The sequence below is a fragment of the Ictidomys tridecemlineatus genome, chromosome X (assembly GCF_052094955.1).
Source record: "Ictidomys tridecemlineatus isolate mIctTri1 chromosome X, mIctTri1.hap1, whole genome shotgun sequence".
NCBI classification, from domain to species: Eukaryota; Metazoa; Chordata; class Mammalia; order Rodentia; family Sciuridae; genus Ictidomys; species Ictidomys tridecemlineatus.
The window spans coordinates 13,059,729-13,083,517 of record NC_135493.1 but is presented as its reverse complement, the minus strand read 5'-3'; the positions used below and the strand labels follow the sequence as shown (position 1 = coordinate 13,083,517).

The 23,789-nt window shown below is 34.9% G+C and overlaps 1 protein-coding gene across 10 annotated transcripts in view; it reads right to left on the bottom strand.

Moving 5' to 3' along the window:
* Atp11c (ATPase phospholipid transporting 11C (ATP11C blood group)) overlaps positions 1–23,789 on the bottom strand; it is a 197,029-nt gene that overhangs the window by 23,560 nt on the left and 149,680 nt on the right. For all 10 annotated transcript variants that reach the window (XR_013431658.1, XM_078034187.1, XM_021726270.3 and 7 more), the window contains 5 exons: positions 21,397–21,571; positions 16,942–17,044; positions 15,217–15,362; positions 8,788–8,847; positions 3,782–3,909 (listed from right to left, as the gene is read on the bottom strand). Coding sequence is in view for 9 of the 10 variants with exons in the window: in XM_078034187.1 (XP_077890313.1) it covers positions 3,782–3,909; positions 8,788–8,847; positions 15,217–15,362; positions 16,942–17,044; positions 21,397–21,571 (612 nt within the window). In the remaining variant the exon portion in view is untranslated. The remainder of the gene's footprint in view (positions 1–3,781; positions 3,910–8,787; positions 8,848–15,216; positions 15,363–16,941; positions 17,045–21,396; positions 21,572–23,789) is intronic.

Below are 23,789 nucleotides of genomic sequence, written 5' to 3'. Positions count from 1 at the left end.
TGATCAAAGCAGGAACTTACTACTTACAAGTACAAGGTTAGGAAGGAAAATTGCACTTTGGTCTGGGCAATAGGCATACCATAATCTTCATTTTTGCCTAATTCATAACTTATAGCTGCAATACAATAATTAAAATTTCACGGAAATCCTTATAATATTTGCACCCAACAGCTTTTTTCAGGCTCTCAAAATATATATATATATATTTTTTTTAAAGAGAGAGTGAGAGAGGAGAGAGAGAGAGAGAGAGAACTTTTTAATATTTATTTTTTAGTTCTTGGCGGACACAACATCTTTGTTGGTATGTGGTTCTGAGGATCGAACCCGGGCTGCACGCATTCCAGGCGAGCGCGCTACCGCTTGAGCCAAATCCCCAGCCTCAAAATATATTTTTAAAAATATATTTTTAGTTGTAGATGGACACAATAACTTTATTTATTTATTTTTATGTGGTGCTGAGGATCAAAAGCAGTATCTGTCATGTGTGAGGCAAGTGCTCTACCACTGAGCCACAACCCCAGCCCTCAACATTTTTAATTTATAAAAACACTCAGCATAGTCCAGAAAGTATGTGAAGGCATTAGAATAATGAGATTAACAGCTATACTAACTGAAAAATGATTATGTGTTACTGCTTTTAAAGATCTTGTATATGTAGTAACTCATTTAATCCTCACAAACCCATTGTTACTAGTGCTGCCCATGTTTTACTAAAGATAAAATTAAGACACATTCTGGGTAAGTAACCCATATAAGGTCACACAGTAAGTGACAGAGGCAGGATTTAAGCCCAGGTTATTAGCCTGAGTTCTGAGTGGCACTGAATGGGAGGGATTCTCTTCACTGCATCCAAATCCTACTTCAATCAGAAATGGGTACACTACTGGATTTTACTCTAGTGATTGAAAACAACTGTAATTCAAACAATATTTGAAAACCTCTGGCCTGTTGGAAAGAACAAAGGGCTGGTCATCAGGACTGAATTTTGATCTTCATTTTTACCTCTGGTTATACCTGTGTTCTTAGGAAAGTCATTTCTGGGCCAACGTTTCTCATTTTCAGAGGGTGTGATAGTTGAACTCTATATGTCAAGGTTCCTTTTTTCCTTTTGTGGTATTGGAGATCTACCTCACGCAGGCTAGGTATGTGCTCCACCATAAGATAAGTCCCTAGACCTTCAGCAAGGTTTCTACGATTCCCCTCTAGATCTAATCATCCATTTACAACAAATACAGGAATCAGCAGAACAATTAAACAATGCTGTTAAGATGCAATCAGCAAACTCTAGATTGGCAGAATTTTACAACATAAAGGAGCTGATTTTGTCAACAAATTATGAGGTTAACCTACAGATTAAGAGAGATTCAAGAAGCATATTAACCAATTGCAATGTGTGGAACTTATTTGGACCTGATTCAAATAAGAATATTGTTAAAAAATGAGCCAACTGAATAAATTTGAATGACTAGATATTTGATATTAAGGGCTTAAATTTAAGTGATAAGGTATTGTTATTTTAAGTCCTTATCTTTATGAGATACATACTAAAATAATCTTTATATAATATTTGCTTCAAAATGAACCTGGGATAGAATAGATAAGGTTATTAGTGGAATAGGCTTATTGACAAATTGACAGCTATTGAAAGTGAATGGTAAGGTCAGGGAAGTTCATTATAAAATATTATTCTCCATAGGGTAAATGCTTTAGGACTTTGGAAAGGATGAGGAATTTAATTTTTTTTTTGGTACAAGACCTAAAAAGCATAGGAAACAAAAGCAAAAATAAACAAATGAGATTGAAACAAAATAAAAATACTTCTGCACAGCAAAGGAAATAACACAGTGCAGAGACATCCCATGAAATGGGAGAAAATATTTACAAATTATACATGTGACAAGGGATTTATATTCAGAAAATATAAGAAATTCCAAAAACCCAATAGCAAAAATAGAACAAAACAACCCAAGAACCTGATTTAAAAATGGCAACAGATCTAAACAGAGATTTCTCAAAAGAAGACATACAAGTCAACAGGTATATGAAAAATGCTCAACATCACCAGCCATCAGGGAAATGCAAACTAAAACTATAATGAGATACCACCTCACTCCAGCGAGAGTGGCTGACATAAAAAAAACAAAAACAAAAACAAAACACACACAAAATAACAAGTGCTGGTGAGGATGTGGAGAAAAGTGAATCCTTGCACATGTTTGGTGGGAAAGCATATTAGTAGAGCTATTATGAAAAACAAATAGAAGTTTCTTAAAAAAATAAAAATAGAACCACTATATGATCCAGTAATCCCACTCCTGGGTATATATCCAAAGGAAATAAAATTGGTACGTTGAAGAGATATCTGCACTACCATGTTTACTGCACCACTATTCACAATTGCCAAGATTTGGAATCAATGTAAATGTCCATCAAGGGATGAATGGATAAAGAGAATGTGGTACATTTACATGATTTAATACTCATCCATAAAAAGAATGAAATCCTGTCATTTGTGACAACATAGATGAAAGTGGATGTGATTATAAGCCAGGCACAGAAAGGCAAGCACAATATGATCTCACTAATATGTGGAAAAAAGTTGATCTCATAGAAGTTGAGAGTTAAATGATGCTTACCAGAGGCTAGAGAGAAGAGGGGGAAGGGAAGGATATAGAAAGGTGGTTAATCAATGCCTAAGTTATAATGTAATAACAGTAAGAATCTCTGGTGTGTTATTACATAGTAGGGTGACTATAGATAACACCTATGCATTGTATATGTCAAAAAACACTAGAAGAAAGAATATTGCATGTTTTTACCATGAAAAAAATGAGAGATAATTGAGGAGACAGATATCTTTAGCCTGATTTAAACATTATATAGTATATACATGTGAGAAACAGCACTTAGTATGTATGATTTTTATGTCTGATGTATAAAACAGAGTTCTGAATACTTTTGTATATATTTGAATTGTTCCTTAATACTTTTAAAATTATAAATCAAGTAATTCTAACAATTAATAAATTATAAATTTTATGAGTCATAATGTTTAAAGAAATCTATTAAATTTGCATTTTCATTTCATACCAATAAACCACCTAAGTCTCTCTACTGTACTTGGTATCCATCATTTAGCAATGTTTATAATCTGCTGTAAATTAACTTCTTTATCTTAAGCTGTAGGCTTAATTCCTAAAAATCCAATTAAATCACAGGTTAAACAACTGGGGCAAGCGCCAAGTTCCCCATTCATACAGAAAAGCATCCATTTCCAACTGACATAGAAAGAATATAAGGGCTTCATGAGTTAATTATTTCTTTCCACAAAACAGTTTTAAAATGTAGCTAATGAAGACTGGCAGTTAACATTTCATATGCAGTTTATAAGAGAAAGGGTAATATAACCTCAGGTCAATCTACTAAACGTAGAAATTGGTATTCTGAACAACCAAAAATCTTTGTGTGCTTTTCTTTGGGCAGGTAAAAATTAAAATATTGTGTCTTTCTATAAGGCTCTGGGGATGCTATGACAATATAGGCTCAAACTACAGGAATTAGTGATTCCAGATTAAAAGTATGCTTCACATGTGCTCAAGCATAGGACCTACACATAGGAAATATGTTGTTTTCCTATTGAACAATCTAGTTTCATCACTAGAATTCAAAACAGAATCACGTAATCAAACCACATGAATAGTTCTGTCTATCCAACCTGCAAATTGAATGAAACCCACAACTTAGAAAGTCTGAGGGGATTTTAGCTATATCTTCAACTTACATATACAATCGCGGGTCTGCGGTCAGAATGTCAATGTTGATGTGCTGTTCCAGGAGACTGTAGGCCAGAATAGGCAGGGATGTGAAGCAGATATTGTACATTGTAAGATAAGTAGCATCATACAGTGGCTGAAATGACAAATATTACAGAAAAGAAACATACTATAACAATTATCTATAAGATCATACTTATTACTTTGGAAAAATCACTAGCTAAAAACAAGACAGTTTCCTTTCATGATTTTTGGGACAACAAAGGAAACGGTGGAAATAAGGTCCTTAACTGGTAATTGTAAAAAATAAACTAATACTTTGTGACTTGTTGTATTAATATGATATCTTCCCCTCATTAGGATCTGATTCAGAATGTTTATATGTTATAAGCTCTATTTCTACTAGTCATTAATAATTTTTTGCTTGCTAAAATTACAGGTATTCAGTAGCTATTTCAGCAAAGACTAAATAAGTCCTTAGAGAAACTAAATACAGGTAGTAGCACTAGCCTGTGTCACAGGTTTTTTTTTTTGTTGTTGTTGTTGTTAATATTTTATAAGGTTGAATCCTACAATAAACCATTTCTAACACCCTCTTCCTGAGAAGCCCTATAGTTCCTCTGGTGTGTGTTCTTCCTCCTTGCACTGAATAATAAAACCTAATTTGATCAATTACAAATATGCTCCTGGTGGTCTTTGGCTGTGTGCTTTGACAATCTTCAGCTCCCAAAACAAAACTTGGCATACAGGAAGCATTCAATAAATATTGGATGAGTGAAAGGGTACAAACTGGGAGCTATGGCACATTTGTAAAGAACTGATATGATATTATAAATCTTCTTTTATTGAAAAAAGTAAGGTATTTTATGAACATTCTTATGAAAGTACTTATTGAATTCCATATCTACAGTGCTAGATATTGCCATATAACTATTTTCTGTGGCCTAAATAAAAAGCAACCCATATCATATGTATTTTTCACACATATAAATGTAGTTTGATTAATAAAATGCATTTAAACATGACACCAATGAATACAATTATGTATTTTTTTAATATTTATTTTTTAGTTATAGTTGGACACAATACCTTTATTTCACTTATTTATTTTTATGTAATGCTGAGGATTGAACCCAGGGCCTCGTGCATGCAAAGTGAATGCTCTACCGCTGAGCCACAACCCCAGCCTAACAATTATGTATTTTAATTACTAAAGATATGATTACTATCAAAATGGAGATTGACTCAAAAAGGTTGACAACAACTCGAATAGAGCTTTAGTTTATTCATGAGATGACTTCAGAACATTTATTGAATGCCTACTAAGTACCAAATACCAGGACAGAGATGATCCATCCCTACCCACCAAAGAGCTCAAGACAGGGAGGTAGAATGGGGGATGCACAAGTAGCTACCAAACCCAAAGGAGCCCTGGCCTGCAATTGAGAAAAACCAAGAGATAATCTGTGCAACATTCTCAATGAATTTTTTTAAAAAATGGCTCTATATAGACCATATATATGTAGACCAGGTACTATATAGACCAGGTACTTCTCAGATTCCATAAACAAAGATTGAAGCTCAGCAAAAATATTCCAGTGGATTAAAAAGTACATAAAAGGTGTTACATTCCTATTAATTATCAAGTGTGAGGACTAGTCTGGAGCACCAACACTATATTTGTTTTGGAAACTACCCATTTTCACTAATGAGTAAATGAAAACAACAACAATTCAGATCGACTGGTGTGTAATTTAGTCTTACATTTCATTCAAACAAAAGAAGCATCCATCTACTTTTGTTTTATTATGGTGCTTTAAGGTAACATGAGAGATAATTGCAACTCTTAGATGCAGTAATTAGAGGAGACAGAATGTCCCCCAAACAAACAGGTTTAGTTGATAATACTGTTTCTTGTTAAACCTGTTAGAAATGTTTCCATTTCATGGAAGAAAAAAAAAAGACAAGTACTATCCTAGTTTTTCTAAAGAAAGAGAGGCTTTTGCTTAAAGAACATGAACCCTGGTCCCATTTCTACATTCTTCACAGCCTGCTCTCCAAGTTTCAGAGAACATTTCATGTGGCTCTGGATTGAAAAAAGCTGACCACCCATGTGTCCAAAAGATACTTTGTAAGTGTCCAAAGATACTTACAATAAAGGCTGCTATTTTCAGCACTAGCACAAGGCCAAAATCAAAAATAATGATTTCACACTTCATATCACCTTCTTAGACCTTCCTTTTACCTGTACACTTTTCCTCAAAGACATCTGCTCAGTTCCTCCCTTCAGCTGCTCAGATCTCTACCTAAATGCTACCTCCTTATAGACAACTTTCCAGATGATCTTCTATAAAGCAGCAGTCCTTTCCCCTAGTTGCACACTATCCCTTTATTATGCTTTCTATCAGCACTTATCAATATTTCACATCATATATTTGATTGTTACATCTTTGCTCCATTACTACACTGCAATTTCCATGAAGATAAGGGAGTTTTATCTAATCACTGCTATATCCTCAGCACTTAGCCTAGCACAAAGCAGGGATTCAAGAAATATTTGTCAAATAAATGAACCCACAAGCTCAGTGAATGAGGAGGGAGCTAAATATCAACTCCTGTGGAAATCTAAGCTATTAGGTAATCTAAGCAGACCAAAGACAATCCAGGGTCTGAATTTCAGTTGACTTTAATTAATAGTCCTTTCTTTCTTCATACAACTTGTACTTGGTAAGCATGTTTTACAAAGGTAATAAAACAAGACCCCTTTCAAAATAAAAACAAGCAAACAAACAAAAAAACCACAAGATCATACAAATTTTAAGTCTGCTAAAAGTAGTTAAGAAAGGAAATTTAAAAATTTTTTAATACTTGTACCCATCTAAAGAAGTGAGCAGCAATTAGCAGTATTTTGATAAACAGAAATATGAACATTCGAGAAAAGCAAATTAAAGAATTTGTAAAACTATCTTCAACTAATTATATTAGTTTTTAATATAAGAAGGCTTACAGCACTTCCTACAACTGAAAGATGCTTAGTTTATAACATGATCTACTTTATTGGTACTACCATGCTAATGACATGGCACCGATGTCACAGACAGCATACCAGGAATGCATTCTCTTAAAAATACTGCCAATGAATAAGAAAAACATTACTTTTACTGTGAGCAACCAAAAAAAAGGAAGCTTGCTTTTGAAATTTAGAAACTCAGTCTTTAATACCCATGAAAAAGTGGTAACCAGCATGGAAAAATCATTGAAGTGCACAAATTTTGGAGTTACTAAATCCCTGTATTTGGCTATACTGCCACTGGAAGCAATGTAAAATCCATTTCAGTTGTTAAAACAAAGGTGCCTTTCCACCCTACCACTTATGTGTCCAAGTAATATGTAGCATATATTTTTATGTAATAAATGTTCAGAAAACAAGAGGGAAAAACATTTACAGTTGATTTCAGTAATTTAAGGCTTTATATAAGAATCACAGCTTTCAGACCAGCTTCAAAATCAATGTTCTTCTATTAAATAAAATCAACCTGAGAAACTGCAAAGGTGTAAGGTTTTATATGATAAAAGCCTGTAACATTTCAGAACCACTGGAACACATTTTATACATTGATACAAAGGAAAAAAATACTTTTTTTTACTAGAGCAATATAGTTATTCCAATAAATCAAAATGCTCTTTTAAAAATGCTTTTTTCAACTCTGACAGGATGTATCAAATATCTTTTATAAAAAATACTGCAATGATGCAGCCACATCAGTGTTTATAGCAGCTTAATTCACAATAGCTAAACTGTGGAAGCAACCAAGGTGCCCTTCAACAGATGAATAGATAAAGAAACTGTGGTATATATACACAATGGAATATTACTCAGCCATAAAAAAGAATGAGATTATGGCATTTGCCAATAAATGTATAGAACTAGAGAATATCATGCTAAGTGAAATAAGACAATCCCCCCAAACCAAAGGTCAGATGATATGCAGATGCTAACTCACAATAAGCGGGGTGGATAAGGGAAGAAGAGAAGTACTCTGGATTAGACAAAGGGGAATGAAAGAAAGGGAGGGGGAATACAAATAGGAAAGATAATAGAATGAATTGCACACTATTATCCTATGTGCATATATTATTACATGACCAATGTAATTCTACACTATGTACAACCAGAAAAATGAGATGTTATACTCCATATATGTATAATGTCAAAATATATTCTACTATCATGTATAACTAATAAGAACAGATAAAAAGAAAAACCCAAATGTCATAGAACAGGTGAAATGAAATATGTTATGTCAATCCAGTAGAGTACTTCTCAGCAACAATTCACACAATAACATGAAAGAGTATAAATACAGGTTGAGCAAAAGAAGTCAGACACTGAAGATTATAAGAATCCATTATGGGGCTGGGGTTGTAACTCAGTGGTAGAGCACTCGCCTACCACACGTGAGGCACTGAGTTCAAACCTCAGCACTATATAAAAATAAACATTCTGTCCATCCATAACTAAAAAATATATTTTTTAAAAAAATAATCCATTCATATGAGATTCTAGAATATAGGTTTATAGTGAAAGAATGTAAATCCAAGATATTTGGGTGGGAGGACTAGATAGAGGAATAGGGAAACCTTTTTGGGGTATATACATCAATACATTCTCAACAATCAAGAAAAAATGCACTAAAGTGGGAATATTTTATAGTTGTACCCATAATAAATACCTCCAATAACACTGATTTAAATAGCGAAGAAAGAAAGAAAGAAAGAAAGAAAGAAAGAAAGAAAGAAAGAAAGAAAGAAAGAAAGAAAGAAAGAAAGAAAGTAAGTTAGCAAAATGTATTTGTTAGTATAAAACCAGGTCAAGGGGATCAACTTTTGAATCCAAAAAGAAATCCTTTTACTATTAGACACACCTATCTAATGCTTCTAATCTAATACCTAAAAGGTAACATACTAACAGCAAATGTAAACTATATTATAATAAACAACACAAGACACAAACCTGTTGTGAGAATCCACAGAAGAACTGGTACAAAAACTGTGGCAAAATGAAACAAAGGTTCTGGAAAAAAAAATTAAAACAAGGGTTAATATTAACATTTGACCAACTTTCTATATGAAAGCAGGAAACTGCACCCCAATAACTATAGACCTATAGTTATTCTCAAATCCTTCTAATGTCAAATGAATGAACCTACAAGCTCAGTGAATGAGGAGGGAGCTAAATATCAACTCCTGTGGAAATCTAAGCTATTAGGTTATCTAAGTAGACCAAAGACAATCCACTGATGCGGCTGCATCATTGCCGTATTTTTTATAAAAGATATTTGGTACATCCTGTCAGAGTTGAAAAAAGCATTTTAAAAGAGCATTTTGATTTATTGGAATAAACCCAACTACTACTATATTGCTCTAGCAAAAAAAAGTATTTTGATTTTTTTTCCTTTGTATAAAATGTGCTCCAGTGGTTCTGAAATGTTACAGGCTTTCATCATATAAAACCTTACACCTTTGCAGTTTGTCAGTGATGTAAAGAAACTAAAAACTGTTTTTGTGTGGTACTGGGGATTGAACCCAGGGCCTTGTACATGGGAGGTAAGTACTCTACCACTGAGCTAAACCCCCAGCCCTAGGAAACCAAAACAAATGATGAAGTCAGATTAAGACAAACGTCTGTCCCCCATCAAACTTACTTTATGAGAATCTCTTCCTAGTCTTCTTCCAAGGAAGAAATGAGCTCATCCATATGAACACTTAATGATACTATACCCAAATACCAATTTAAGAGTCACCACAGACTTATATAATAATACATGTATATTTTAAAGTTAACACCAATAAATAATTAAGAAATTGTTGTAGATTATACTGAAACTAATAGTTATCAACTAATGCTTTACCCTGCTCCTATTACTCCCTCATCAATTGACATAGGGTTGTTGAGAACCTACTAAATGTAAAGATGGCACTGTTGGTGATATCAAAGAAAGTAAACTTCTTGGGCTTGGGTTGTGGCTCAGTGGCAGAGCGCTTACTTAGCATGTGTGAGGCACTGGGTTCGATTCTCAGCACCATATACAAATAAATAGAATAAAGGTCCACCAACAACTAAAAAAAAATATTTTTAAGAAAGTAAACTTTTCTCTCCTAAGGGACTTATCATTTAACTGGAAGAATTAAAACATACAGATGCACACTAGGAATTTATAAGGCAGTTAAAAGATACCAAGTATGACTATAAAATACTGGAATTAATGTCTTTGGGCAAAAGCTCCAGAACTAGCATTTTCAAATGACTGCTATCTTTCAAAGTAGGCAGTAAACTTATTTTTGTGCTACTGTCACTAGTTCACCACATCTCTGAACTTCTTCTTTGGGAAGCACTTTTAAGAGCCTTTTTTGTGGAGAACACTGGGGATTGAAGTCAGGAGCAAAAGGCAATTGACCACTGAGCCACATCCCTAGGCCTATTTTGTATTTTATTTAGAGACAAGATCTCACTGAGTTGCTTAGTGCCTTGCTTTTGCTGAGGCTAGTTTTGAACTTGAGATCCTCCTGCCTCAGCTTCCCAAGCCTCTGGGATTACAGGCATGCACCACTGTGCCTGGCTTAAGAGCCATTTTTGAACCATGTCAGAAAATCAGTGCCCTTTCTTCTGGTACATATTATCAGTAGTTAATTCACCAGATTAGCTCTGGGAGACTTGAGGCTGTTTTGAAAGATGAAATGCATCCTCAATGAATAAGCATCTGCCACAATGAGGTGATTTAGATAAATGTACTACAGATTCTAGAGGATATACCTAAAGAAACATGATCTACATGTTTTGGATCATCCCTGCAGCATGAGAATTAATGTCATAGCCCACAATGTCATCATCTGGAAAAGCAATACTCATTAGTATGTATCAGTTCTAACACAATGCAAAATACTGCCAGCAGCATTTCCAGAGTCATACTTTATGAAAATTTAAAGTTATCTGAGTTTGGATGAATTAAAGCTGAGTGGAGATCGGCGGGGCGGGGGGGGTGTCTTCATGAAAAGGAGAACTCTGCCTCCCCCAACAGAATGTAAACTCCATGAGAATAGGGACATTGCCTGTCTTCCTCCATGAATTCCCAGGGCCTAAAACAGTGTTTGGCACATAGAAATACATTCAAAATATATTTGTTGACTGATAGAATAAAGAAGTTAGAATTTGAACTAGGTCTTAAAGATAAATAAGATATGTAGAGGGCTGGGGTTATAGCTCAGCGGTAGAGCACTCGCTTAGCACATGCAAGGCCCTGGGTTCGATCCTCAGCACCAGCACCACGTAAAAATAAATAAAATAAAGGTATTGTGTCCAACTACAACTAAAAAATAAATATTTAAAAAGATATACAAATGGCAAGAAACGGCAAGACAGTATGTATTTTAAGTATAGATGGTAAGAAAGGGTCAGATGGGGGAGTGCCTTAAAAGACAGACTAACACTAACTAAAAAAAAGTAAAGTTTCTGAGGGACAAGATGAAGAGTAGAATTTTCTAAACTTTGGTTGGATTATGTGAGAATTTAATGGGAAAACAGAAGGCAGGAAGACCTATTATTGAAGTACTCTAGGATACTCCAGGACAATTTGAAGATGTAATAAGAAAAGAGGAAGTAAATATCTGATTTCACCAAAGAGGGTTGAAAATATTAGAAACCCCTTGGGATAAAAGACAGCAATATAAAATAAATAGTGCTGTCAGTAACCAAGATGATAATGGACATAGAAATACAAATGATGTTTTATTACCCTTAACAGAGCATTCCTTCCATCTGGTGGCAGTTGTTTGAATTGCAAGCCAAAATCCTAGAGGCAAACCAATTTTCTGGAATAGGATCAGATTACTAAGCAGATTTGTATGACAAATTTTAACAGTGCCTCCTACTAGGGGGAGGTTAAGAGAAAATAATGTGAGGCTATTAATTATTGAGTGAAAGGCCCAATACATCCTAACTATGATGTAGAAGGAGTCCTAAACTTAAATAAATCTATAGTAGATATACACTGTCACATTACAGCCAAGGTAAATTATATGATATCGCTAAGCCCTACTTTCCATATATGCTAAATTATGTTTGAGGCCAGCCTGGGAAACTTGGCCTGACCCATCTTAAAAAAAAAAGAAAGAAATGAACAATAAATTCATATTAACGATGAACTTGATTGTAATGGAAATAAACTAACCACACTGTAGTGGTAGAAAAGAGAAAAAAGGGAAGCTTTATTTTTAAATTTTTTATGGATGAATTATAATTTTATATAATAGCAGGCTTCATTGTAAAATATTTGCACATGCATATAGCATAACTTGGTTAACTTCATTTCCTAGTTCTTCCCCTTTCTTTCCTCTCCTCCCTTTCTTAATCCCCACCTTCTGCCTACTGGTCTCCCTTCCATTTTCATGAAATCGCTTTCTTTCCTCCTTTTCTTTCTGGCTTCTATACATGAGAGAAAACAAACAACCCTCGACTTTCTGAGTCTGGCTTATTTCACTTAGCATAATGTTCTCCAGTTCTATCCAGTTTTCTGTAAATGACATAATTTCATTTTTCTTTTTGCTGAGAAAAACTCCATTGTGTATATTTACCACATTTTCTTTATCCATTCATTTGCTGACAAGCACCGGGGCTGATTCCATAACTTGGCTATTGTGAATTGTGCTGCTATGAACACTGTGTGACTGTATCACTATAGTATGCTGATCTTAGTTCTTTTGGATAAATACCAAGGAGTAGAATAAGTGGGTCTTATACTGGGTCCATTCTCAGTCTATTGAGGAATCTCCATACAGATTTTCAAAGTGGTTGTACTAATTTACAATCCCACTAACAATGTGTAAATGTTCAAAAAAGAAACTATTTTCTAAATAGTATTTTGATATACATATTTTAAGGCTAAAAAGATACGCACCAACATGCATGACAACATGGAGAACCCAGAGGACATTATGTCAAGTGAAAAAAAAATCAGATACAGGTAAAAAAAAATACTGCAGGATCTCACTTATATGTAGAACCTAAAAATGCAGAGAGTAGAATGGTGGTTCCTAGGGGATAGGGGTCAAGTGGGCTAGGGAGATGCTGTTTAAAAGGTGAGAAACTGCTGGGTGTGGTGCACATGCCTATAATCCCAGCAACTCAGGAGGCTGAGACGGGAGGATTGCAAGTTTGAGGCCAACTGCAGAAAATTAGTGAGATCTTGTCTCAAAATAAAAAGCAAATAAAGGATGGAGGTAGGGGAGGAGAAGGGTGGTGGGGAGAGGGAGAGTATCTAGAATGAACTCTGTGGTTCTGGTATCAAAGGTATTATTAGTATGAACTGAATTCATACACTGATTCATATTGGTACTTTTGATTCTGGTCCAACATATATGCATATGTGCACACACACACATATATATATATATACAGATATAAATAGTTTTTTTTGTCTCTATGTATTTCCTAGTTCTGTTCACTGAGAAGGCATAAAACCAAGTTTAGCTCAGTAGTAATGAATATAACTAGCACTGAAATTTAACTTTCTAAATACTATTTGCAAATAAAAGGAACCAGTGTTCCCTGAAGAAAAGTCTGAATCCAGGGCTGGGGCAGGAAAAATACAAGATGAACCTGGAACAGTATGTAGAACTAGAAAACAAAGACATCTTCAAAAATTATGAGGCTATGCTGGAAGGACCACAGTGCTCCCAATGGTCAAATATGAGTCAATTTGAGTAACAAAACAAATGATGAGAATGAAATTTAATTCATAGAATAAAATAGTTGATTTAGCAGCAGAATCATATTTTCAAATAACATTTTACAAAGCAAAGTTGAGGGATCTTGAAACCTTCCAAAACATTATTTGAATCAAGTTATCAAACTTAACATCAACAGTAAGGAGACATATTGACAACATGTGTCTCGTAATAAAATGTAATAACAAGGTCATAATATGACTTTTGTAGTGTTTTTTTAAATTTTTTTCTTTAGCTGTCAATGGACTTTATTTATATATGGTGCTGAGAATTAAACCCAATGCCTCACACATGCTAAACAAGCACTCTATCACTGAGCCACAACCCCAGCCCAACTTCTGTAGAGGTTATACCAAAAATGTATAACCTGAATTTAATAATAAGCAGATGTTAAACAAGTCCAAGTAGAGAGACAGCCTACAAACTAAATTAAATGGCTGGTACTTTTCAAAAATGTTAAAAATCATAAAGACAAAACAGGAACTGCTCTAAATTACAGAAGCTTAAGGAGACATTATAGCTTAAATGAAAGGGTGATCCTGAAAAGAAATAGACTACAAAAATGACATTAATGGAAACTGATTACAGTATATACACTTGCTAATAATTATGTGCTAATTAAGTCAAGTTATTGATTTTGATAACTGTTGGGGGTTTGTCTAAAGCGATAACAGTTGACAAAGCTGGGCAGAATACATGAGTATCTTGTTTTGCAACTTTTTAAGAGTCGAAAATTATTTTTAAAAAAGGTAAAAAAATCAAAATCCTATTGCATAAAACACAGAACAGGACATCAAATTCTGGTCCATATAAATGACAATTATTTGCTTACTTTAACTGTTTCATCTTCATGCATGCCAAGTTCGTTATGCATAAAATAAGTGACTTAAACTAAATTCATTGATTCTATATTTTGAGGAACCTTTAGGACAGGACAGGGGAGCTGAATAAGGAATTGTCCTGGCCCTACCTCCTTCATTCAATGTAGTCCTGCTTCAATCTGCTTTATGTGTGTAATTTCACATGAGGATTCTGCTATTAAAAAGAGTAGTTTGAAATACTACTCAGCATAAAAGGGAACTAACTATTAATACATGAAGCTCAAAAACATACTAAGTAAAACAGGCCAGCACAAAAATATACAAATATTCCATTTATATCAAGCCCCAGAGGCAAAACTAGTGTGTATAATATTATTAATATTATTAGATATTATATTTTACATCTGTATCTACAGGTTCTATATCACACATATTAATATGTATGGTATAGTAATATAAGTCAGTTTACTTGTTGGGGGAGGGATAGGACACTGGGAGAGAGCACATGAGAACTTTTGGGAGAAATGGGAATGTATTTTTTTTATTGGGGTAATAGTTGCATGGATGTATACATTTGTCAAAACTATATACATTTAATGGGTAAACTTTATTATACTTAATTTGCCAATAAAATAATTTTAAAAATTAATTTCAAATCTCTTACATCTAATGGAATATCTTGTTTTGGATTCATTAAATAGACAACCTTTGCTTCACTGTGTACAAATTTTAGTATCAGAAAAGCAAAAGAAACATAAAAATGGGGGAACAAAAGCGTGACTAAGCTAAGCCCATGCTGGATTAAACAATTATTAAATTACAAATACTTTATCACATACCTTATAGAAGAAATACTGTACAAGATGTGCTATTCTCACATAGTATAGATGTCCGTGAGCCAATAATAGTTTCTTTAAATGTTTAAACTTGGGTACAGAATAATCACTGTTCCGGGCTGCTTGGCGGCCTTCTTTGCCTTTAATACCTAAAAAGAGAATATATAGTATGAGTATTTTATAGAATAAGCAATCCTGTGATCTATTTTCACATTTTCTAATTGTTGAAATGTTATAGATCAATTGTATAGTTTATCTTTGCTTTTTTAACTAAAAAGGGCTTTCTTTAACTGTGATACTGAGAGTTACCAAATAAAATTATCACTAAATTTAATTGGAAACTATCAATTTGTAATACAGGATGAAACAAAAAGAATCATTATTTCAATTTTTGCAAGGCCAAAAATTATCTGAAAGAAAAAAGTCCACCTGAAAATTATTTTTAAGGCACTCAATAAGTGCTTGATTATACATGACATTAAACTAGGTGCTATATATTAAGGCAACTCAAAGACCTAGATTTTATGGTGTGGTTTAAATGCTCAATTAGAAGATAAAATTCTTCATGAAATACTGACAAGCTACCAAAGAAGTCTATAAAACCTCAAGAACTTTTAGATAGGCTGGGGATATAGCGCACTTGGTAGAGTGCTTGCCTTGCATGCACAAGGCCCTGGGTTTAATCCCCAGTATCACCAAAAAAAAAAAAAAAAAAAAAGTGGACACAACATCTTTATTTTATTTATTTATTTTAAAAGAGAGGAGAGAGAGAGAGAGGGGGGGGGGGAAGGGAGGGAGGCAGGGAGGGAGTTTTTAATATTTATTTTTTAGTTCTCGGCGGACACAACATCTTTGTTGGTATGTGGTGCTGAGGATCGAACCCGGGTCGCACGCATGCCAGGCGAGCGTGCTACCGCTTGAGCCACATCCCCAGCCCTATTTTTTATTTTTATGTGGTGCTGAGGATCAAACCCAGAGCCCCGCACATGCCAGGCGAGCGCGCTACCGCTTGAGTCACATCCCCAGCCTCTTTAGACAATTTCTATATTGGATAATCAATGAACAGAACTTAAGAGTTCCATACTAAGCATGTCTACTTCCAAATGGGAAGAATTTGGGAAACTAAACTGCGGTACAGCAATTCCTAAGAAATTAATTACACATGTACCTCAAACCTGTTGCCAAAAAATAAAAAAGGCCAGGGTGTTAGGTGCATTGTCTAAGAGCAACCTGACAAGGAAAAAAATGGTACAGGTGGGTAGAAAAGCTGTTGTTACATGTCGACATATAAATTCAACACTATTCAACACTATAACCCAAACCACCCATAAATACTACTATACAAAAAATGAGCCAAACAATGATAATTTCTTAGCCTCCAAAAGTCAATAATCTCAGAAAATATAGTGCAGCAACACAAATAGGCAGTCTTGTCAGGGGCAGGAAATCAATAAAATTTCATGCATGCTGTCAAAATGAGAGCTAAACAATCAATTGTATTGCCAGTAAGTTTGGAAAATTCAATTTACTTGGCTAATATAAAAATATCCTCTAACTTTGTTTTGCCACCTTCCCACAAGAGGAGGGACCTTGATCAGATGAGGCCCTTCATTCTATTAATGATTATCATTCTCAAATTCAAGATGAATAACTAAAATAATCTTTCTAGAATGTAAGAAAATTGTACCTAAAAGCAATACTGATACCATCTCATTAGATGTTTCTTACCTATGCCCACATGGGATTCCAAGATCATGCTAACATCATTGGCACCATCACCAATTGACAGTGTTATTGGGCTGCCTTTTAAATTCTTCACCATTCTGACAATCTAAACAATTTCAAAAGAGACATAGAAAAGATCAAAGCAGAATGTTAGAATGGAATATATTAGGGGTTTTATGCTTAATTCACACTTGCAAATGGAGGCTTTGCTAACAGAAAGGTGTGTGTGAGTGTGTGTGTGTGTGTGTGTGTGTGTGTGTGTGTGTGTGCAGGCGCGCAGGCCTGCGCATGCGCACACACATACATATGCAAACACACACATTTTGAATTCCAACATGCAGAACATAATGATTCAAAACGTAACACTGGCACCCACCTGATTTTTGGTTCTGTGCATACATGGACTCTCAGAAACTTTTGCCTTCTATGCAGATTAGAGGTAAACGTATTTCCCTCTTTTACCATTATTCTTATGTCTTTTCAGATCATTAGGTCAGAAAGCTAATTTAGAATAATTTATATAGGGCCAGCAGAACAAAAGTGGAAAGTCAGAGAACAATGTTATGGTTATGTCTTACTCTCTCCTTCCTGGTGACACTCCTATCTCCCCTAGAAGCATCCTAACACTTATTCCCAGGAATTTGTATAAAATTCTTGTACCCATCTAGCTGCCAACTAAACTTCACTAAAATCTTCCACTGGTTTGGCCTCTCCCTATAGGTAGTTACATTTTAAAAGGGGCATCTTAAAGGAGGTGAGTTTTGCAGAAAAGTGCCCAAGATATACAGTACAGTCTGTCACTATTCCCTGTGTATATCTTCTAGCTGTGAAAATAATACCGTGTAGCTCAGTGTCACTTTCATGGATGGTGCTGAATAAAATGTTCATCCCTGGTGTTAAAACACTTCTGCTCTGGACTGCTCCAAAACCTTCTCCTGCTGTTACTTGTGGAAAGTGTACTGGGTAAGCAGCTGCCCTACCCCTCTAGGTTTTAACCTCTACTCATTAAGTCAATTCACAAAACTCCTTGGAAGTTAGCAGCCTTAAAAATGCTTAAATAATTCAGTAACTAAAAAATGCTTTACAAAAATCCTTTATTCACAATTGTACTGACTAGCTAACATAAATAAAATCCATTTCAACATAACTAACATGATTATAAATAATTTATATGAGGCTAAGACACCCCATAGTCTTTTAAAGAAGATCCAGTCAGGTTTTAGTAGTATTGAATAGCACAACCTGCCCCACCCATATACTCAACTCTATTTAACACAAAAATTATGTTACCTAAAACACCAACTTTCTCCTAACCCTCCTAACCCCTTGCCTCACTATGGTTCTTCTTAAAAACTTTTTGAAAGACTATTAGAAATAATCTGTAAGTAAAAGTGTCAAGGACAAACTTTTTTCAAAACCCAAACTAAATTTATTTTTGATGGGCTACAATAATGGTTAACTCATTGTACCTTTTACACTATGCACAACAATGATTTGCACCTCAGGGATTAAAAACTGCAGCCAGGGAAGGTCTCCAAAAGGGCAATAAAATTATAAAGGATGACAGTCTTTGCATGAGAATATAGATTAGATTAAAAGACTAAAATCTGTCTTCATGGAAAGATAAAAGGATATGTGGTCATGAACTATAAAATCAGGGAGGATTTAGTTAAGTACACAGAGTTTTTCACTGATTCCCAGGTCACCCAGATTAAGAGATTCTCTTCAAATCTCTATGATAGCTTTCACAAAAAAAATAATTTCACCAAAAATCTATTTATCCATCAACTATAACTGCATGTAATAATACATTTTTCAAAGCAATAAACTATGATCCAAAAAAGATACAAGGCCTGGTCACATACCTTAAGAAGAATTTATTTAAGAAGTAGAGATCTGTTCATGAATATAAGTACTAGGCAACCAGATAAATAAAACTTAAATAATGAAATAAACTATCTGTGCAAGAATACATGATATTGTCATTAAAGTTGTTCACATAAGAAGGCCTATCATATCAGAATGGAGAGGACCCTATATGCCAAAATGATTGAGTACTGTTTTACAGAGTGGTTTAAATCATGAAGTATTAATAAGATTTACATGGATGGGAAGAAGGAAGCATTGCAGAGTAAAGGAATGTCATACCCAAAGGCAAACAGCTAGGTAAGTATAGTATATGCCCAGAAAATTGATCTGGTATGACCAGATAGATCAATGAGTTTTCATATAGAGAATATGGACAGATGTATATGGAGCCAGATGAACTGGGAGTGATATGAAAGTAGCAGCAGGGTACAGGAGGAAGTGAAGGAAAGAAAGACTATGGGCAAAGAGAGATGTTAGGTGACTAGTTATAGGTAGAGTTTAATGGGCTATTAAAGGTCTTGAAGGTTATGGAAAGGAAGGAATAGAAAGAATAGAGAATGTATTAGAAAGTGAAAATTTGGTAACTGACACCACATGAAAAAGTAAAGCCTGGGCTGGGAATATGGCTCAAGCGGTAATGCGCTCGCCTGGCATATGAGAGGCCCGGGTTCGATCTTCAGTACCACATACAAACAAAGATGTTGTGTCTGCCAAAAAAACTAAAAAATAAATATTAAAAAATTCTCTCTCACTCTTAAAAAAAAAGAGTAAATCCTGGGAGAAATTAACACAGATTTCAAGGTTCTGAATCTAGAAACCGGGAAGAACAATGAACTTAGTCACAAAAATAAAAGATGCTAAAGTTGGAGAAGATAATGCTAAGTGAAGTTAGCCAATCCCAATAAACCAAATGCTGAATGTTTTCTCTGACATAAGGAGGCTGATTCACAGTGGGGTTGGGAGGGGGAGCATGGGAGGATTAGATGAACTCCAGATAAGGCAAATTGGAGAGAAGGAAGGGGGCATGGGGGTAGGAAAGACTGTGGGATTAGATGAATATTGTTACCCTAAGTACATGTATGAAGACACGAATGGTGTGACTCTACTTTGTGTACAACTAGAGATATGAAAAATTGTGCTCTATATGTGTAATAAGAAGTGTAATGCATTCTGCTGTCATAAAAAAAGAAATAAAAGATGCCAAGAAAATTAATGATTGGGCTGTAGAGAATTCTAAGAGTGAAAAAAATACATTTCCAAGAAGATGGGTTTGGTAAGCAGATGGAAGAAATAAAGTAGAATCCCAAAGGTCTGGACTGCAGACATCTTTTAATGTCTGAAAAAAGAGCATGATAGGAGTATAGAGGGAAAGACTGCAGGAAGAAGGTGAAAGCAAAAGAGACCAGTGAGGACACAAAATCAAATAGTCTATGTGTAAACTTTTGAGGGTTTGAACTAGGCTGTCAGTAAATGGTTTCAAAAGATGTCACGAAAAGTAGAACTAAGACAAAAAGCAGGTAGAATCAACAGAACATGGCATCTACATAGAGGGAGAAGATAAGATCAAAGGTAGTTTTGAGACTTGGGGAGCAAAAGAAAAATGGCACTGGTAACAGGAAAGGTAAAAAACAAACTGGTCTGAAGAAGAATATCATAAGATCTGTCTTAGAAGCTAGAATTTAATGTGATGGTAGGAAATCCATATGGGGCTGTCTAGCAGACAGCTAGAAATAGATTAAAATCAAGAAAAAGTCAGGGCCAGCAAAACGTCAAGGGGAGTCAGAGAAGTGCTAATCCAGAAAAAAGAGTTCATAAAGTAAAAAGCAGAGGAGAATTTATTAGAAGCAACTGATAATCAGGGAGAATATAGACAATAAAGCAAACTACAAAGGAAACTAGAGGTCCAAAGAGGGAAGAAAATGTCAGGACTATGGACCATCACAGAAATCGGGGAAGGAGAATTTTGAGGAGAATATAATTGATAGTATCAAATGCAGTAAAGAAATGAAAAAGAGAATGAACACAGCACATGAAATTGGGTCAGGTTTGCCAGCAAGCAAGTCAGTAGAGTATTAAAAGCAGAAGAAGCTGGGCACATGCCTGTGATCTCAACAGCTAGGAAGGCTGAAGCAGGAAGATCTCAAGTTTAAAGCCAGCCTCAGTAACTCAGTGAGGCCCTAAGCAACTCAGTGAGACCCTGTCTCAAAATAAAAACATAAAAATTAAAAATTAAAAAATTAAAAAAAAAGACTGGGGATATGGTTCAGTGGTTGAGTGCCTTTGTACCAAAAAAGAGCAAAAGAAACAGGATGCATGAGGCTAATGTCATAGGGGAGAGCAAGGAGCAGTAGAATGGAGGCAATATAGAAACCCAGCAAAGTTTAAATCAATTTTGGGGAAAGAATCTTTCTTGATTTTGACCCCAAAAGGAAAAAGTTAAGGTTGAAAAAATTAGATGATAACAGTGAAATGATTTAAAAGTAAATTTCTAATTAATTTGTTTAATTAGAAGCAAATTAAAAGTAGATCAAACATTTGCACATATGTGTATAGAGAAACCCAGAATAGAATATTAATATCCACAGTTACCTGGGCTTTCTGTAATGGTGCCATCCGGCAGCAAAGCACTGCAGTGCACTTCATACAAATTTGTAGGAAAATGCTTTTGTAATTATTTGAACTAGAGTCCTGACTAGAATTTAGTATGAGTGACAATGTGGAGCCATCGATGATTAATCCATATTCTTGATGTTCTGTCCATGCTCTGAAAAAGAAAAACAATATTGTTTTTGAAATTATCATACCTTTGCATTTAGGGTACTAATTTTTTAACTATAGAAGATGAGTCATCAATCTGGTTACTTGACGTATTCATTCCAAAGAAGCAATTGCCTCTAATAATAGCACAACAGTGACTTTAAGTAACATCTCAGAGACCTAAGTTGCTCATATAATTGACTATAAGTTCTAAAAAGTATAAAATAAAGGAGGTTTCACAATCTGCCTCTGTTTAAGAAATTCAAGATAAATTTGGGGAATTATAGATGAATTGAACAAGTATAAAATAACATTAGTTCTGACATGAATACAAATTATCAGTGAATTCGATACTCCTTAAAGACTGAGAAAAAACAAAATGGCTTTGGTGTAAAGAAATCATAAAAGACTTGCTCTCTAATATCTTTATCTGAATGACAAAACCTATGCATAAAACATGGCTTCTCAAATATGACAGAGCATCTAAAAGACATGGTTCTCATTAAAGAATGTAATAATATAAAATATTTCTTAAATAAGTATCATGTTTTACTACCAGTGGTTCTCAATCCTAGCCTTCCCATTAGAATCATTTGTGTGACTTTAAAAAGTTGCCCAAACCTGAGGCCCATCCAAATAAATATTCTCATTTATTTGGTCCTTAGACCAAATAAATGAGAATATTTTGGTTGGGGCTTGATTATGTTTTAAAAGCTCCCTAGTTTGCTCTCATGTATGGCCAGGACTAAGAGGTATTCTAAGTGCCAGGAAAAACAAATGTAACAAGGTGTCAAGTTTTTAAGAAAACAAATGGGGGCTGGGTTTGGTGGTGCATACATATAGCTACATGGGAGGCTGCAGCAGGAGGATTTGAGTTTGATGCCAGCCTCAGCAACTTAGCAAGATCCTGTCCCAAAATGAAAAATAAAAAGGGCTCGGGATGTGGCTCAGTAGTAAAGCATCCGTGGGTTCCAGAAAGAAAGAAAGGAAGAAAGGAAAAAAGAAAAATACATGGGGGAAATTTACAACTGAGAAAATCCTACCAATTAGACTTTTTTTTCCTTTCTTGCAATACAGGAACAAAACAGTGGTTATTCAGTTTTTGCTCAGGGAATTGGGTGCCCTTTGAGAATCACTACAGTAGAAGCAGTAGATACAGCAAGATCTCAGTTATAGATTTCATTGTCTAATGCTACTCAAAAAGCTTAATGTACAAAGGAAATCATCTGGGAATCCTATTAAAACACAGATTCTGATTTAGTGGGCTGAGGTCTGAAATTTGCATTTCTAACAAGTTTCCTGGTGACAACTGAGCTTCTTTTCTATGGACCTTACTTTGAGTAGTGAAAGCCAAATACACCCCATCATTCCCTTTCCATATTTCTTCGCTGTATACTGCTAACACTATATTTGTACTTATCTCTATCTGGCTTTATAATACTGTAAATATAATTTAAACAGACATCAACCATGTGCTCTTTGCTTACTTAATAAGAGCTGTCTTACTGGGCAGAAAACAGCAACTCAATCATCAAGGAATATTTGTAAACACCAAGTATAAGTATGCTATCTGGAGGAATAAAGAATTACTGGCTAGTCTTTCCTTGGAGAATAGAAAATCTCCTTGGGAGTGACAGAAGCATACATGGGAGAACATATATAACCAGATAATAAACAGTCAATGCCCAATCCTTGGGAAAATAAATACACACAGGAAAGAATAGTGGGTTCTTTGTGAGGTATGATATTTAAATTGTAACTTGAAGGCAGGGAAGAAAGAGTTGAAGGGAGAAAATGTAAGTTGGGATGCACTGGGAAAGAGAATTAAAGGTCTCTTGAGGGCTTTGGTGTGAACTGAATTAAGTAATGGAGAACAACTAAAAGGTTTCAAAGTAGGATTATGATGTGTACTATGGTTTACTTAAAGACCACTCATCTAGTAGAGGAGATTAAGAGATTCCAAGTGTAAAGTGCCAGTCTTCTGGTGTGGAGCACTAGTGGTGATGATTGGAATCTGAATAAGGCTTGGGAGCTGATGTGAACTGATGTGGTCTTGAATATGCTATCCTTCTGCCTCAGCTTCCTAAATCCCTGGGATTACAGGTGTGTGCCACCAAGCATTTCTGTGAACTGGAAAGGGCAAAGGAGCAAAGGTAATTTTGGATCTAAATGAAGCCTATGTAACTAGGAGCAAGACCATGCCAAACCCCAAACAGATAACCAGA